Here is an 18,007-nt window from a genome sequence, read left to right as displayed (position 1 = left end):
GCTGCTGTCGCCGTACAGGGAAAGCAGCAGGCTCCGAGACAGCGAACAAACCCCCGAGGGAGGGGGGGAGAGGGAAAGCAGGGAGCAACTCAATGAGGCCACGGCCATCCTGGATTCAAGGTGGGGGGTGGGGGGCCTGGAGTACCTCATGGCATGGGAGGATGCTCCACCGTCCCAGAATGAATGGGTTCCCGCCACTCAGATACAGGAGGAATTCTTGGTGGAAGAATTTCACGCCCTCTTTCCCCACAGACCCAAGCCCTGGCACATGGAAAGGGAGGGGGAGGAGGAGGAGGCACGGGAGAACAGCTCACCATGGCGCTGGGAAGCGGAGTTTGAGGAACCAGAGGATGAGGTATGGGTGTCGCCAAGATCCACCCAGTCAGAGGAAGGAGCAGATTGGCAAAACATTTTTACCCCCACCAGCTCTGACGCCACGGACTTTTTGGGATTCCCGTCCTCCCAGGCGGAAGGGGGGGGCTCGCAGGACTGGGGGGAGGTGTTCACACCAACGGGCTCGGAGAGCACCGAGTTTTTAGGCTTCCAGTCGTCACCGACACATGGGGGGGGCCTGGGGAGGGGTGAAGGAGAGCTTGGGAGGGGGGTGGATGTGAGGGACAGGGGATATCGCGAAGTCCCTCCCCTCCTGAGTTCAAGCCCGTCCCCGAGCAAAGGGGAAAGCAGGGAGAGTTCCGATTCCAGTGGGGAAGCAGGAAGTCGTGTCCGAGGCTCAGGCAAGGTAGAGGAGCCAGGGTCCCAGGTGGGACAGGAAGGGGCAAGTAAGGGGGGAAGACCCATCCCCCCAACTCCAGAATTACGCAGGAAGAGGAGGGGCAAGAGGATGGGTCTGCCAAAGCTTTTGTGTTGGAGAAAGACGCGCCAAAAGCCATTAGGAGGTTCTGAAACCGACTGACAACATCGCTCCGTGTAAATAGCAATGACTTGAGCACTGTAAATACGCAGCACCAATAAAAGAATAAAATGCAGAGCTGCGTAGCGTCGTTACTCTGAAGTAGTCCACTCCGGCCACTGTGACATGCGCCTTGGGAGGTTTTACATTGAAAGGCGAAATATAATTCTTAAATAAATAAATAAGAAACGAAGATTACTCTCACATGTGCTTACGATGGTGGCATAAGGCCTCGTATGTGCAAGGATCGTACTTTAAAAGAATGTCTATAGCCCTTGACTGTTTTCTTTGTTTTACAAATTATTGGTTTGCTATTCACCTACGAAGGGGTTCAGTTTCCCTTTCTAGAAGACAATATCTTCTGCTAGGGACAAAGTGGTGTTTGGAAAACAAATGATTGATCAGTGGAGGCTGATTCATTTGAGTTTAGTGGGACGGCAACCTACTTGCCCTTTCTGCCTTCAACCAACTCTCTCTTGGCTGTCTTCTTACTTACAACTTCTCAGGAGATGCTTCTGCCTATCATTTGCTCTGGCTCCACTTACTGTTTGTTTGTTTGTTTGTTTGTTTGTTTGTTTGTTTGTTTGTCTGTCTGTCTGTCTGTCTGTCTGTCTGTCTGTCTGTCTGTCATCCTAGCAGTCCCAATGGATTGCCCCCTGTTTCTTGCAAGGGCAGCACAGTTTATGCTATTGCGGCTTTCACACTGCTAGCACAACAGTGTTTCTCATATCAAATATATCAAGTGTGAACAATGTACCCGCATTTTTGAACATCCATGTATGTGTACCCAGTTCAGGTCAAGTTCCCACTACACAGGTGTGTATGCAATGCATACTTTATATTTTTGTTGTTGTGGGAAACACTGATTTACCTGCAGCAGTTGTACCTAAAAGCTGAGCTGAAACTGGGAGGGGAGAGACACATCATTATTTTTTTTTCATCCAATGGAAAAAGTGCTTCTCCCTTTACCCAATCATTCAGGTCCCTCAAAAGTGAGTGAAAACACCTGCAAAGCGCATTTCTGTTGTCAAGGCCCATGCTCTCTGTCTTTCCAATGCAGCATGGTTCCCTTGGCATATGTGTGTTTCCTCCCCACACTAATTCATAATGTCATCACATTCCCTGTGTGATCCCTGATTGTCTAGGATCACTCAGGGAAGAAGAGACCCCAGAGGAAGGGGGAAAGCACTAAGTAGAACCAGAAAACAGTCATGGATAGGAAAGTGCTCCAGAAGGTCATAACCACAGCCCAAAAGGTTATCAGTCATCCTCTCCCATCTCTGGAAGAACTATATAATTCCTGTTGCCTTAAAAAAGCAAATACTATTTTACAAGATTCATCTCATCCTGGATATACTAGTCTTTTTGCACCGTTGCCTTTGGGTAAGAGATACAGAACAATTAAATCAAGAACGAATAGATTAAAAAACAGTTTCTATCCGAGAGCTATAACCATCTTAAATGCCGTAACTAAATAATATGATCCTGGGAGCTGTGATGTGTGTGTGTGTGTGTCTGTAACTGTGTTCTTGCTTAGTTTTTTATAGGATGACATTCAATTTCGTTGTACTATGACAATGACAATAAAGTATCTTATATCTTATCTTATCTTATCTTATCTATCTTATCTTAAAAGGAAACCAATGAATGCACACCTCTGAAAAGCAGAGGGGAAAGGTACTGTTGGAGGGGAGCACTCTACAAACCCAATTGCCTCACTTTCCCCACTATGTGTTTGTGGCAAAAAAATGGCACATCTCTTATCAACCATGCTAAAGATGTTCTGGGTAGAGTCGGCAGAAGTTCTGTTGTTCTTGCAAGAGTGTTTGACTTCTGCCCCCACTCCGCAGCAGGATGCTCAATGTTGTGGGCTTTAGAAGTGGCAGATGCTGTGCCATGTCATGCTAACACATCTTGAGAGCTTACTTAATTAGATTTAAAAGCTTTATCTCTCCCCCAAGGCTGAGGGTCAGTAGCTTTCTCCTCTCTGACTATGGCCCTGCACAATACCAAAGAGGCACTAAGGCATTCAAGAAGACAAGGTTTTAAATGGCCTAAATTCCTGTCTAGATGGAAGTAAAAGGCTACTCATTATAGAATGTGGGTGACTGCTAAGTAACCAGTAATGCAGCTGCAACAGCTTCTTAACATATGCTGCAGTAGTAGAAGGAAATAGTTTCGAGTCTGCAGGCAAAATGCTGGGGCCACTGTTATCTCAGTATGGAGTACTTGGAATGCATGATACTATAAAATGCCTTTCAGACAGAGGGCTAATGTAATGTTTGGAGTTTGCAAATTCCAAACACTTTGTCGTTAATAATGGAAATATTTTCAATGTAACAAAATGATACTTTTTTAAGAGGAGTGAAAGATGGGGATTGGTATAAAACAATACAGTGCAGCATAGCTGCCAAGTTTTCACTTTTCTCGCGAGAAAGCCTATTCAGCATAAGGGAAAATCCCTGTAAAAAAGGGATAACTTGGCAGCTATGCAGTGCAGTACACTGAGTACAATGCACATGTGCAAAGTCAAATATTCAAGTTTTGATTTGCAGTTTTCCCCACTGTTAGTTATGTAATAATCACTGTCACTTTACTTCCTGCATCCCTCTGTACCTCACTGTCAGCTGTCACTCCAAAGCCATACCTGTCTCTTTAACTCAGAATTACACTTCATGCATCTGATGATCACAGACTTTTATGCTTTAATAACACAGATAATTTTTAAGCTGACACAAGACACTTCTTTGTCTTTGCTGCAACAGATCAACCAGGGCTGCCATACATCCGGAATTTTCCAGACATTGGCAGGATTCATCCTTCAAAAATGGCATCTGGGCAGATTTTTCAGAATTCAGGCGTATAGCAGCCCATTTTGGAAGTGTTGAATTTTTTGGCGAATTTCCTATTAAAAAGTTCAACAACTTTGGCAAAAAAAAAAAAGCTTGACAACTTTTTGTCAAGATTTTCTCTTGTGAAATATGACAACCCCAGATCAACAATACTATCCTTACTGAAGCATCAACAATAAAGACTTGCATTTCAAATTCTAATTTCAGTGCATTTTTTTATTTCACCCATGGAGATATTCAAGTGGAATGAAATATCCATGAGGATTTTGCAAGAAAGATTCATAAGTAGGAGACAAAACTCCTGTCCAAGGACGTTTCACTCAAGGCCCAACATGTATTCTCATGGAAACAATGCTTTACAAGAGAGCTTTGTGACAGTTTCTTGCTTCGGTGGGCAAGACTTTTATGTGTTCCACATTTTGGGAGTGGATCATTATAGCATGCTTTGTGTAGGTCTGGCTTTCAGACGGAAGCTTTAGACCTGTCTCAGCATTTGTTTTCAGGAGCCTGACAACAGCTTACAGTTTTCTGTGTCTTGTATTGCTTCTTTTCTTCAGTGATTCAGTGTGGTGTAGTGGTTAAGAGCGGTAGAATCATAGTCTGGTGAACCGGGTTCAAGTCTCCGCTCTTCCACATGCAGCTGCTGGGTGACCTTGGGCTAGTCACACTTCTTTGAAGTCTCTCAGCCCCACTCACCTCACAGAATGTTTGTTGTGGGGGAGGAAGGGAAAGGAGAATGTGAGCCACCTTGAGACTCCTTCAAGTAGTGATAAAGCAGGATATCAAATCCAAACTCTTCTTCTTTTTCTTCTTAAGTGTTATTGCAAGTTTATACTAACAGCACATAAAGCCATGCCTTCTATTGTGTCTCCTACTAAAGCAAAGGCATACAGGCAGGGCAGTCTCGAGCACTTTGGGCGCGCTGGCGCTGAGGGGCGGAGATCGCTCCAGCGCCCCCCGCCCTCGCAGCGCGCAACATGGCTTCCGCACGGCTTCGTCGCGCAGCGCCCCGCCTACCGGCCCGGCGCCCTGGCGCCCCGCACCACCGGGGCTCTACCTAGAGCTGGCCCTGCATACAGGTCTGTTTCTCAGAAATTTCTGTCATTCCGGTAACTCTAATAGTCATCTCTCAACTAAGATTATGGGCTTTTGATTAAAGGGAAAGTCTACCATCAATGTGAGCGCATTCAAACTGGAACCCAATACAAACATTTCTGTTGGCTTTTCAGTGGCATGAGATTAAAGAAGTATATTTTTTTGAATCAGAGGATATTCAGTCAAGCAAACAAGCAGATGAGAGGAGCCACAGAGACAGGATGGGAGATAATATGATAAAACAGATTCGTTGTTTAGAATTTCAGAGGATACAGGTACAAGAACAAGCAGGTACCTGATATCCGTTAACAACACAAACAGAAAAATCCTCTTCAGGAGTTCAGTCTGAAGATGCAGAGGCTAAAATTGTAGAAGAAGGTCATTGGACAGAGGCAAACCTTGCCCCCGACAGCTATGCCAGCTTCACATCAGACTATGATGGTTTGAAGGGAACTTCTAAGCACATTTGGCTGGATACACTCAGAAGTTTCCTCATGGCTGGGAACCCAGCCACTATCAGGCTCCCTGATTCCAAGAAAGCTTTTACATATGTTCAGCTAAATATGCTCTTCAGACCTTCCCTCTCAAAGCTGGAAGACTAAAGCAGGAGGGTGTATGCTCAGTACATGTGGGGAGGCGGCGGCGGTGGGGGGGGGAGGAGCTGCACAAGTGCCTCTGCCCCCAGTTTTTGTCCTCCACATATTCATGCCAAAAGAGGGCTCTTATCATTTTCTTCTGAATCTAACTTATGATATCATAGGGGAACCTTGGGCCAGTCACCATTTCTCAGCCCAATTTACTTCACAGAGTTGTTTTGAGGGTCCAATAGGGAAGGGGAGAACCATAAAAGCAACCTTGAGCTTTTTGGATAAAAGACAGGAAATAAATATAAGAAGAAGAAAAACATTAATTGTTCCTTATGCCCTTTAAAAGTCATTCCTGCTTTTTCCTTGCTGCATCTTCTTTGTGGCTTTCAGCCCAGAAATATAACATCCCCTCTGACTAGTCTTAGGTGAAATCTACATATACATAAAAACGTGAAAATGCTTTTAAAAAAAACCCTTTTTGAAAAATATATTGAATTTGCAGTTCAGTCTGGAAAAGGGTTTCAAGTAAATTATAATGACCATTATTAGTTCTTCCTGTCAAGGTTCATATTTCCATTAAAAAAATTATTTTCTCTTCTGTTTGTTTTTTTAGCTTTACTGTATATAGTAACTATAGGAAAGAATGCAAGAAATTCAATGTTGCACCAAGTTCTTCAGCAGTTGACCAGTTGTGTTGGTGGAGTGACTTGTGCAAAAAGCCAGCATGGTTCTCGTAGCTGTTGCACAACCAATTTCTGTAGCACCAACACTTCCTGTTGCACAACCAGCTTCCCCTAGCACAACTTTTGCACTGGATTTTGTATTGCACAACCTTTATCTCACCCTTATGCCGGCACAACAGCCCCTTGCATTGGTGGTCAGAGAATGCGGAATCCAGGCCAACAATCCTATTTTCTTCTAGCTAGAGTGTTGAACTCTCCACACACACACACACACACACACACACACACACATACACTAATTCTTGAAGCATTTTCAAAAAGTTATCAGGAAAAGTTCAAGCTTCTTCCAAAAGTTCTCTAAGAATAAAGGTAAAGGTAAAAAGGTAAAGGACCCCTGGGTGGTTAAGTCCAGTCAAAGGCGACTATGGGGTTGCGGCGCTCATCTCGCTTTCAGGCCGAGGGAGTCAGCGTTTGTCCACAGCTTTCCAGGTCATGTGGTCAGCATGACTAAACCGCTTCTGGCACAACGGGACACCGTGATGGAAGCCAAAGTGCACGGAAACACCGTTTAGCTTCCTGCCACAGCGGTACCTATTTATCTACTTGCACTGGCGTGCTTTTGAACTGCTAGGTGGGCAGGAGTTGGGAGAGAGCAACAGGAGCTCACCCAGTCACAGGGATTTGAACCGCCAACCTTCCGATTGGCAAGCCTAAGAGGCTCAGTGCTTTAGACCACAGCACCACCTGCATCCCTCTTCTAAGAATAAACATCTGCCTCCTTCCAAACACTTCCCTGCGAACACTTTTGTTCCCACTATTCTCTACAGCTGGTTTCCCTCCATGTGAGGCTCAAACGATAATTGGAGAAGGATACAAAATGGCAGCTATCCCTTCTAAAATAGCAGAAAATGCAGCTTCAAAAGGAAGGAAAGCATGGATGCCATACTCAGGAGGAGTTTGAAGCACAACACATGCCTTATAAGCCATGATCATGGAAACCTGGAAGGAAGGAATGGCAGCTCCTGAAGCAAAGGCAAGTGTAATAGCAGAAAAGCTGGATGGAGCCACTGAAACGGCTTCTGTAATCATGGATTTAAGTGTGCAGCCAGAACAAAAAAAATAAAAGGCTGCTTCAGGAAAATAAAGGCATTAAGTCTAAGCCTGAGGAAGTTGAAAACATTTAATAAAATGTTAATTTACATGTGTGCAGGTTTAAAGAAGGGGCTGAATGAGATAATATTAGCAAAAAATTTACGATCTTTGCTTCAGGTGCCCAATTGTGTCCGAAATTCCATACTCCTGCTAGAAACGGGTGAATGCCCAATTTCAACAAAAGCATGGTGGGCTGCACTAAAACATTGGCTTAAGATTGCAGTATTTGGACTAAAAACCTGACCAATGAGGAATATGTCAGCAATCGGCAGAAAATGATGTCTAGAAAAGCCACTGCTATTGGCCTGTCACCCACCCAACTCTGTTACCTGGTCTATGATGGTGCCCTAAAGACCTTAAAGCAAAAACTTTGGGATAATACACACAGTGACCTGCGACATCACATGCAGTCTGTAGTCCGTTGGCAGTAGGAGTACAATATGGGCATGTTTTAAAGTTAGAAGGCTTACGTTAAAAACCTGACTGTCCCAAACTACCGAAGGTTATTCACAAAAGCCAGATTAAATGTTTTCCCCTCTGCAGTGCTGGAGGGTAGGATGAGAGGAGTCCCCTACCAGGAAAGACTGTGCTCCTGTGCCCAAAACATATTATGCTGCACTGTGTGAAGTTCAAGCAAGCTAGGGCTGAATTGATTTCACCCTTGCTAGCCCTGATCCCAGGAAAATCGGAGGAGTATTATATCAAGTTCCTATTGGGAGACCGGTCAAATGCTAGAACATTAGCAGTGGCGAAGTTTCTATCGGTGTTTGCAAGAATCAATGATCCCAACTCTAAGTTTGAACAAAATGTTTCTGAAACCTGAAAGCAGGATGTCCTTATTGGGTATCACTTTGTAACGAATTGATGGGTCTATGGACCGTAATAAAGATTGTTGTTGTTGATAATATTACAGAATTTCTCTGGAAGTGTCCCCAGAAGATATGAAGAGAGTACATAGAGCACTGTCAGTATACCTATGTGATGCAGGCCCCCACAAACAATATTGTTATGTGCTTCCACAGTTTTAAAAAGAATGACAAGATCTGTACAGTTTTGAGAAATGTTGCAGCAATAATACACGGCAATAATCGAGTCATGATCTTGCAGGATTTACTCTCAGATACTTTGAAAAAAACCACGAAGCACAGAGTTGCGCTCCACAACACTTGATAACTGCAAGACGCAGGAAAAAGATACTGTTGGGCTTTTCACTTTGGTTTAGTTAGTCCCTAAAGGAAACACCAAACTCTCAACCACCAACCACAAGGAAGCCACAGAGCTATTAACAACACTAGAACTGGACTCTCCCACTTGAGGTTATTGATTTGTTGCAGCAGCAGGATAGTGAACCCATTGGTAAAAACGACCCTGTTCAGGAGCCCAGGTGGGAGAGCGACAGCAAAGCCAAAAGACCACCGAAGAGAAGACCGGGACAAGGAATTGTTGCACATATTTCAGAAAGGTTACAAATGTCTAGAAAATAAGCAAGAACTAAGGCAGAACTAAGGGACGTGGGTGGCGCTGTGGTCTAAAGCACTGAGCCTTGAGCTTGCCGATTAGAAGGTTGGCGGTTCGAATCCCCGCGACGGGGTGAGCTCCCGTTGCTCGGTCCCTGCTCCTGCCAACCTAGCAGTTCAAAAGCATGTCAAAGTGCAAGTAGATAAATAGGAACTGCTCCGGTGGGAAGGTAAACAGTGTTTCCATGTGCTGCTCTGATTCGCCAGAGGCAGCTTAGTCATGCTGGCCACATGACCCGGAAAAACTCTCTGCGGACAAACTTCGGCTCCCTCGGCCAGTAAAGTGAGATGAGCGCTGCAACCCCAGAGATGTTCGCGACTGGACCTAACGGTCAGGGGTACCTTCACCTTTACCTTTAAGGCAGGACTATTGCAAGGCGAAAATGTGGTTTCAAAAGGGGTGGTGGTGTTTTTTATAGAAGCTAAAGCATTCAGACTGGAATGATCTGAAAACATAAACATCTTAAAAGTACCAGCGTGTTGGGACATGAGATTTAAAAGAAAATGCCCACTTTAAAACATCCTATCATTTACTTTGATTTTTATGTTTGATTTTTATGCTTGTGGTTTATTCTATACCCTTAGTGGTACTTGAGAACCCTCTAACATTGAAAGAGGACCCATACCATGCTCTACGTTTTAAAGGTTTTTAAGTTAATAATTCAAATGTGTTTTTTAAAAAATATTTCTCAGGGCAGCCATGTTGAACAGTTTAAAGATGAAAAGGAATAAAAACTACGTTAGAAATAAAGAGAGAAAGGTATAAGGGTGAATTTCATTCTTGAGCTGAACACCAACCTAAAGTTGGTGCACTAACTTAATTAAGACCTACTTAAACTTTCAAACTCTGATCTAATAGAGGACTTAGTACACGCACCCTTGTCCTAAGCTTCCTGCCTGTACGTAGGTCAACATCAACTGAAAAGTTAGGTTAATCACCTAGTATCACTACACTTAAGGCTGATTAGTGTCACTAAGAAAGCAATGGATTTTTTAATTGATTCACAAAATACTGTTGTCAGATTTAGAAAGCCTTTATAAGCAATGGCAGATCTAACAACATTTATTTATTTGAAAGATTACCATATAGGAAAATGTCCTCTGGATGGCTTACAATTTTTTTTAAAAAAGAAAACAATTCAAACCCAGATTTCAACACTACTTATTCCTTCTGGCTGACATAGCAACATGTGTTTCTATTTCAAAATTGTTTTTTCATCCAGAAAATTTGTCCAGATTATATACACTTTCGAATGAGAAGTTTATGGGACAATTTTTATTTTATTTTTTTAAATGGCCTACTAGAGATTTTTGGTACTCAATCAAGAGTATAGAAAACTGAAAAAAACTTTACAGTAACAACTTTACCACAGCAAGTGTAGAATTATCACACTGTCAAAAGAGTGGCACACATTAACAAATTCATCTTTGAGTGAGGTGAATGCAATATCATTAACACTATGTGCAAAATGTGATTTAGGAGCTAAGTCGATTGTCTGGGCAGGGGGGCTCCTTTGTCTGGATTAGACATTTGCTCAGTAGACCAAAGAACTGCGGTGAAATTCTCATTCTGACATTGCTTTGCTGGCATGACCTTGAAGGAAAGTCAATTAACCTCTTTCTGCTCCAAATATCTTGTTTGTACAAAATCATAATCATATTTACCTGCTTCTATTGAGCTGCTGGAAAGCCTCACTCTATAGCTACAGAATACCTATTGGGCCAGTGAAGGAGCTGAAGATTGCTACAGCAGACTGAAAGATAATCTTGTTGGAATTTCACCAGACTGGCAAAAAAGTATGGCCAAATATTATACGTAGAGGAGACCAGCCCAACTTCTGTTGGTGTATGGCAGAGATGGAAAACTAGATCCTTATTAGGGCTGGGCAATATATCAATAGATCACCCAAAACCGGTTTGAAGTCCATATTGTGATAATCAGTTTCATAATTTTTGACCTGGCAATCTATGCAAAAATCACAATGTGGGGGGAAATGTGAGCCAGCCTCTACGTCGCTCCATCCTTATTTCAGACATCGTGATACATCGGTATATTGCAACGTTTAGCTGATTATCACAATGTTGAAAACCAGATGTTGCCCAGACCTAAATCTACCCCAAGTCCTGTGGACAAAGTTTGACAGGTGTGCATGGCTGACCACTTGTCAGTCACTTGACATCACGATGACATCAGACCACCAGTTTATGCCCACGCAGCAATGTCTTTACCAGTCCCACATTTGATGTCATGTGTGACAGGATGTGTAGGGCAGGTGGGCATGGCTGGGCCAAAAGGGTCTTGCAGGACAAATGGGGGTGACCTATGGGTATAATTAGGCCCATGGGGCAGAGGTAGTGAGTATATAAACTTGCAAGTTGCATATAATTCCTCATGGGGAAGGATAGGAAGACAGCTAAATCTGGAATGAGCCTTCTAAATCTTTGGTAGGCAATGTGCAAAGATGATGGAGATGAACCAAGAAAAGATACCATCTTCTTTCTTTTTGCATTGGTTGTTTGCTAACATCAACTTAGTAAAAGGCCGAGGAGGCCTTAAGGTACAAGACATCCCCTAAAAAAAAGACACTGTGTGGTTTTTTGAGTAAAAAAAAGGTATAAGACGGTGTCTTAAAAAAGGGGAAACAAGGTACTCTTGAATGGGCTAATTAAATCCAAGTGTATCATGCTGTGGTTGTGAATGATACATTTCTGTGTTTTTGTTTTCAAGCTGCCTGATTAACAAAGCAAAGATTAAGCTTTTGGCTGTCCCATCACGTTAGCATGCAGAGACCTCACTTGGGCTATTGCACTTTATATTTGACCAACTCAGAAATCTGCAAGGCAGTGGGAGTTTCTGTCATCTGCATTTTTAAGAGCCAAGGTCGCCCAAAGGAAAACAGTCCTACATACAAAGTTGCTCAGTCAAAGCTTAGATGTGTGTGTGTGTGTGTGTGTGTGTGTGTGTGTACACACACACACACACACAACACGCACACACACACACACACACACACACACACACACACACACACACATAGAAAGATGGCCTGCACTGGTAGAAAAGGAAACAAATTATACGGCTAAGGCTGAACTCATCAGCAGCTCAGAGTTGGAGGATCACTGAGCGCATGAGTAATTTTATTGTCACCTTTGATTTTGTTTGACAAACTGAAAGCTCCTTATGAGCTCTAACCCACACCATTTGATGCTTTCAAAACACAATCCTGCATCCGAATGGGTTCTAAGAAACAGCACTTAGAGTTTATATTGGCATTCTAAAACTCTTTCCTGCAGGGCTATCCAAGGGCAACTCCAGACTGTTAGTGTTTTGTGGAAGGGATTCAAGTGCCTGCTAGGAAATTTAGGTTTGTGCAATTACGGTGGATCCAAGTGCTCTGTCTTCCTAGTGCAACAAACCCACTATGTGAAAAAAGGACTTTGGGGCCTTAAAGAAAAGTGTGGCACGAACGAATGACTAACGGAAAGATGTATCAACACTGCACAAGCCAATCAGGATAGATGTCTGATGTAGGTCCACTGCTGTATAAGCTCTCTGAACATAAATCAAAACAGATGCTCAATAAATACTGGATATAATCAAACCTTCCTGTATGCTTTGTCCAAACAAATTAGGATGAAAGTCCAATAAATAGTACATCTGGAGGACCCCCAAGTATGAGATAGTCTACCCAAAGAATAAGGCTGCTGCAGTGGAGCCAAGCCTCTGACTTTCAAAAGCAAAGCCATACCCTGCAAATGTCCCCGTATTCCAGGGACAGTCCCAGAATTATGAAAGCCACCCCAGCTTTTGAGTTGATCCCGGAATGTCCCTATTTCCCCAACCACCGCCGAGTTTGGGGAGGAGGATGAGCTGGCCTGCTCGCTATGCTGTGTCCCGTTGGTGAAGTGGTGGTGGAACTCACCCTTCGTCAGATAGGAAATACTCTGCAGTTGCGCCGGGAGGAGAGGATGGGGGTTTCGAGGAGGGTCAGTTGGTGGGAAGTGATAAATGTCCCTATTTTCCTCTGAGGAGTGTAGGAGTGTATGCACAGCTCCTCCACTGTTGTAAAAGCACACATTGAACTGTTTCCTAGGAGCCGAGGTCCCTTCAGCCCCCCCCCCCAAAAAAATATATGTTTGAGGGGGCATCCCTCCAAGTTGATGAGGATTGCCATTCATATTATGTGCGTACAGCTCATCTTGTGATTGATTATGTGGGGCAGAGCTTACCTGCCCCCCCCAATATTTTATTCAAGTTTTCACCCCTGCAACCAAGACATAGGGTTGCTGAAGAAGGGAAGCAACAGATCCCTAGTCATGCTTTTTGAGCCCCAGTCCCCTGCAGAAGCATTTAGTGGCCTGTCGAAATGTTAACAGGTGATATTTGTGCATTGGACATTTCCATAGTTAGCTTTTAAAGGTAGGAGCCCTCGGCGCAGTTGCTAGGTGAGGCCCAAGTTTCTGCCTGGATCCACCCCAAACCAAGTTTGTTTTGGAATAAGATGCGAAATTCAGACCTGCCGCACAATCAAGAGCAGAACAAATGGGTGCACATCTTCTGCTTCGTTGCACTGACAAAACGGCTGCGATTGTGTACACACTGCCGCCTTTCTGGGTGAAGTACGCTGAGCAGACAGTGGCTGCCAATCTGATTGGCTGCCCATCTGATTGGGGGGCTGCCATTTGCAACTGATGAGAAGGACATGCCTTTGTACTGCAATGTGGAAAGCATAGCCAAAAGCAGCCAAAAATCAGTATGTGCTTGGGTAGTTTGCCAAATAACGATCAGTTAAAAGCAGCCTTGTATTTTACCTGGTGGCAGTGAAGTTCTAAAGGGAAAGACCTGGGAAGCATCATGGTACAGGACCCAGGGAAGATGGGGTGCTTTGGCACTAGTTTTTCCTGCTCTTATCCTTACCTGGTCAGTTTGCTCTCTCTGTTCTTTCTGCCTGCTTTAGCAAGCAAAGCTCTTGTTTTGCTGTACAACTGGCAGGAAGTGAAGGTGGGTGTCAAGTCTAGGGGGTGAGCAGGTCAGGATAATCTTCAAATATGTCACCTTCTATTGCTGCTAGGGGGTTGTTCAAGGACTATGCATTTTCTTCACATCCTCCCTCTCTCTCCCTCTCCCTCTCTCTCTCCCTCTCTCTCTTTCTCTTTCCTTCTCTCTCTCTCTCTCTCTCTCTCGTTTTATTTGTCTGTGGTACCCATCATTCTGGATGCTGTCAAATGAGAACGTAAAGACCATATGCCCAAAATATTGTGCTCTGGAACATAATGCACAGCATAGATTCTCCTTAATCCCAGCCCTTTCTTTCTGGACCTGCGCATACCATATTGGACGGAAAAGGCGCATTATGGTTCTCCGGAGAGATAATTCTTTGAATGTTTTGTGTCTCTGCTGGAAAAAACTATACAACTTGTTCAGAGCATTCCCTAATAGTGCACATGTAAATACTGTACTAATACAATCTGAGACTTAATGGAATGATCATTTTCACATAAATATAAAATGCCCAGGCATCTGCCTCACAGTGACTAGCTGCTCTGCTTGCAGCTCCTTATAAATAACTGTGCCACATGGCTGTTCTCTCATTTATGAAATAAAATGCATCCCAGGTCCCCTTTCTCATACTCGTAACATGCATGCCAAAGCACAGATATCTTGCCAATGTGTGGCACACTTGCCAAAGGCAGTCTATTAACCTATTTTTATACCATCTGCAAAAATGTCCCAATGATAGTGGCTAAGACCCTCAGCAAACTTTGCTTGTGGCTCACAGCACAACTACTGTTGACTGTGGTCACTTTCTGTGAGATAAATTTGCCCCCCTGACTGCAAAAGCCAAAGTTATCACAGTATATTAAGTGAGTGTGGTTTGCCATTGGGATGATTGCCTCTGGGGATTATAGGGAGTTAACTGTGGAAGCTGGTCTGAGCAAGAAAAAAAAGTCCTTGCTAGATCCAGTGCTTTCCAACCCTGGGGGTACTCAAGGGTACCATCACCTTTTAAAAAGAAATGTTTAAAATGTGGAATAAATTCATGGTGAGTACTAGCACCTCCCCCCCCTTAAAAAACCCCCAGCACTGACTAGATCAAATGTACAATTATAAAGAACAGATGTAGGAAAGGAAAAGCAGTGTCAGATCCTTCACATTTAGCTAAGTTACCCTCAAGGCACACAGAAACCCCATTAAAATAGGCTCCCTTCCTTCATCTTGCTCAAGGGACACTGAGGTCCACCCCCAGGGGTCTTCTGGCGGTTCCCTCACTGCATGAAGTTACAGGGAACCAGGAAGAGGGCCTTCTTGGCAGTGGCGCCCTCCCTTGTGTAACACCCTCCCATCAGATGTCAAGGAGATAAAGAACTACCCAACTTTTACAAGACATCTAAAGGCAGCCCTGTATCAGGAAGTTTTCAACAATTGACATTTTATCATGTTTATATGTTTTTCTGGAAGCTGCCCCAAGATGAGTGCGGTATAAATTATTATTATTATTATTATTATTATTAGACACTTACAACTTCCAAATTTTAACGGGCAAGCATGTGCATCCATGGGGAAGTCTTCCAGTTGCATGGGGCATTCAGCAGAGATGGTCAATCTGATGGAAAGAGAGAAAGATAGACAATTCAGGGTTTGTTGGTTTGATCCACAGAGAAATATAGCTATACCAGATAAACAGGGATCCACATGGACCATTACACGTTTGATAGATCATGCAGGAGGATTGGCAGGGCCATGTCACCCAACGTCCCTCACTGCCATGCTCCTCCAATGTCCATTCATTCATTTGTATGTGGGGAGACCTCCTTCTGGTGAACCTTCCATGTGCAGAAGTCAGGGGAGCATGATGTGCTGGCATGTGGCAGCGCTAGACCACATGGTCCCGCCTCCAATCATTCTTTCGACACATGGGTTGTACGAACCCCTTACAAATGATGTGTGTGAGAGGTACTGCAAACACAACCATATTTTCCACACCTTCTCATGGGAATTAAACGATTTCTAAGTCACACATAGAAGCTTTAATAATGTAGTGATGATGCAATAATTGTTTCCTTACCACCTTAAATTTTAACCAGTTTCTAACAAACTTGGGGCAATAAAGGGTGGATAGTTCATTCCATCCCCCATCCCCCAATGCTTTTGCTAAAGGCTGCTCTTTTGGCAAAGTAGCTGTCCTGCTAATCCGTAAGACTCCCTCCATTTTTATAGTGGCTGCACCATTTCCCAGTAGAGGCAATGTTGATAATGACAACGTCAAATGAACACTTGAAGGTATGGAATCGTGAATGCTATTCAAATGCTGCTAAGAGACTTTAAAAATTGCATTGATTTTAAAGACTTAGCTGGGAAGCTATCAGGCAATGGGACTCTGAGAGACAGTCATGCAAGTGGAAGTCAGTGATAACTAGAGAAATATGCCCTAAGGAGGATTTCCTAGGGCTGCGTGGGGTGTTGCAATAAAATTGCAAGCTGAATCAGTGTTGGGCGATCAGACACTCTGGTGGTACTTTAACTAATGGGGAGGGAGAGAAGATTTTTTCGTATATATCTAACAGGATGGGTTGTTACTTTTAGACTGATTTATGTGTGTTCAGTTGATGTGTGGTCATGCACACATGCATCACGGCGACCCAGAAGTGGGCAGAAAAGGGGGTGGAACGGGGCAGAAAAGGGGGTGGAACAAGGTTATGTGTGCTCCACCATTGTGCATGATGACCCAGAATGCAACTCCCATGCAAATCTGGGCTTGCCTGTACATCCAGGTACACATGTGAGCAAACTTAAAAAGCCAACAAGTTTAATGCTTCACTGTCACACTAAAAATATTCTCTCTGTTGTTCCCTGTGCTGGTCTAAACCACACCATAATGGCAACATCTAAACCAGGCACCCCCAATCTGCGGCCCTCCAGATGTTTTGGCCTACAACTCCCATGTTCCCTAGCTAAGAGGACCAGAGGTCAGGGATGATGGGAATTGTAGTCCAAAACATCTGGAGGGCTGAAGTTTGGGGATGCCTGATCTAAACTATAGTCTCGGGTTATTTCCTCCCAAATCTATTAGTTGAAGAATTGACTTTCTGATCCAGGCCCGGTTAACAGCTATCCACTACAATCAAAAGAACAGATTCTTGTGGTGCCTATATTAGTTAGGTCCCATCATCTCAGGGTAGTTCCAAAACCAGGCCCGGCTCTAGTGTAGTCTCAGTGTAGTCTCAGTGGCGCGTTGACTGTGAGTCTGTAAAGCAGGCATAGGCAAACGCCGGCCCTCCAGATGTTTCAGACTACAATTCCCATCATCCCTAGCTAACAGGACCAGAGGTCAGGGATGATGGGAATTGTAGTCCCAAACATCTGGAGGGCCAGAGTTTGCCTATGCCTGCTGTAAAGGGTGGAAATAACATTTCTGAAGCCCACGTGCCATTCTACAACCATTTCCTTGGACCCTCTCCCCTCCCTCTTAATCAGTTGCCCACCCATCTATACAGCTGTCCTCATCTCTGTTTCCTCCATCCATCTATTCAGAGACAGCCCAAGACATGTTGCTTCCTGAGGCATAGCAGCAAATAGCCCAGCCCTCAAGTCAACATACATAGCACCAACCCATGGCATAAAATCCCACAAGCCCTTCTCCTCCTCCTTGGCAGTAAAAAATATAATGGTAATAGATTAGATAACTAGCCATTTGCTGCTCGTTCATGGAACCCAAAATCAGCTTCCTACTGTGTCCCCCTCACTCCTCTTACTTGTCCACAATCTATTCATTCTAGGTGAATTGGTAGCTTTATCTCACAACTAATCAATATACCATTGGCAGAAACACCTATTTCTGAAAAGTTATAAAAGCATAGCCTTGTAAAAACAGCATTAATCTGCAGAAAGGAACAGTCGTCCCCCGAGCTTTCACACAAAACATGGTATGCCACATGAAAACTGTTTTTTATTTTTATTGGTTTTTTTTAAAAAAATCCATGGAAGAATTCTATATTCCCTAATCCAATCACTTTTCTCCAAATGTGTATAATACTCTTAAAAAGATGCACGGCTGTAAAATATCTCTGTTAAAAAGACCCAGAATGTAACCCAGAATGAACCCAGAGTAACCAAGAATGTGTTTAAAAGGATCACGATCAGATTCCCAAAGCACTCAACTAACAAATCTGCGTTGTTCTTTCCTCATCAACTCTAAACAGGAGTTCAAAG

At 43.7% G+C, this 18,007-nt stretch overlaps 1 protein-coding gene across 1 annotated transcript in view; it reads right to left on the bottom strand.

Moving 5' to 3' along the window:
- Positions 1 to 18,007, bottom strand: part of GABRA5 (gamma-aminobutyric acid type A receptor subunit alpha5) — a 70,649-nt gene that overhangs the window by 21,930 nt on the left and 30,712 nt on the right. Inside the window, exon 5 of the mRNA XM_035116194.2 lies at positions 15,319 to 15,401. Coding sequence (XP_034972085.1) covers positions 15,319 to 15,401 — 83 coding nt within the window. The remainder of the gene's footprint in view (positions 1 to 15,318; positions 15,402 to 18,007) is intronic.

This window comes from Zootoca vivipara, chromosome 4, assembly GCF_963506605.1.
Source record: "Zootoca vivipara chromosome 4, rZooViv1.1, whole genome shotgun sequence".
Classification (NCBI taxonomy): Eukaryota; Metazoa; Chordata; class Lepidosauria; order Squamata; family Lacertidae; genus Zootoca; species Zootoca vivipara.
Note: the sequence above shows the minus strand (reverse complement) of the source record. Positions and strands in the feature narration are given on the sequence as shown.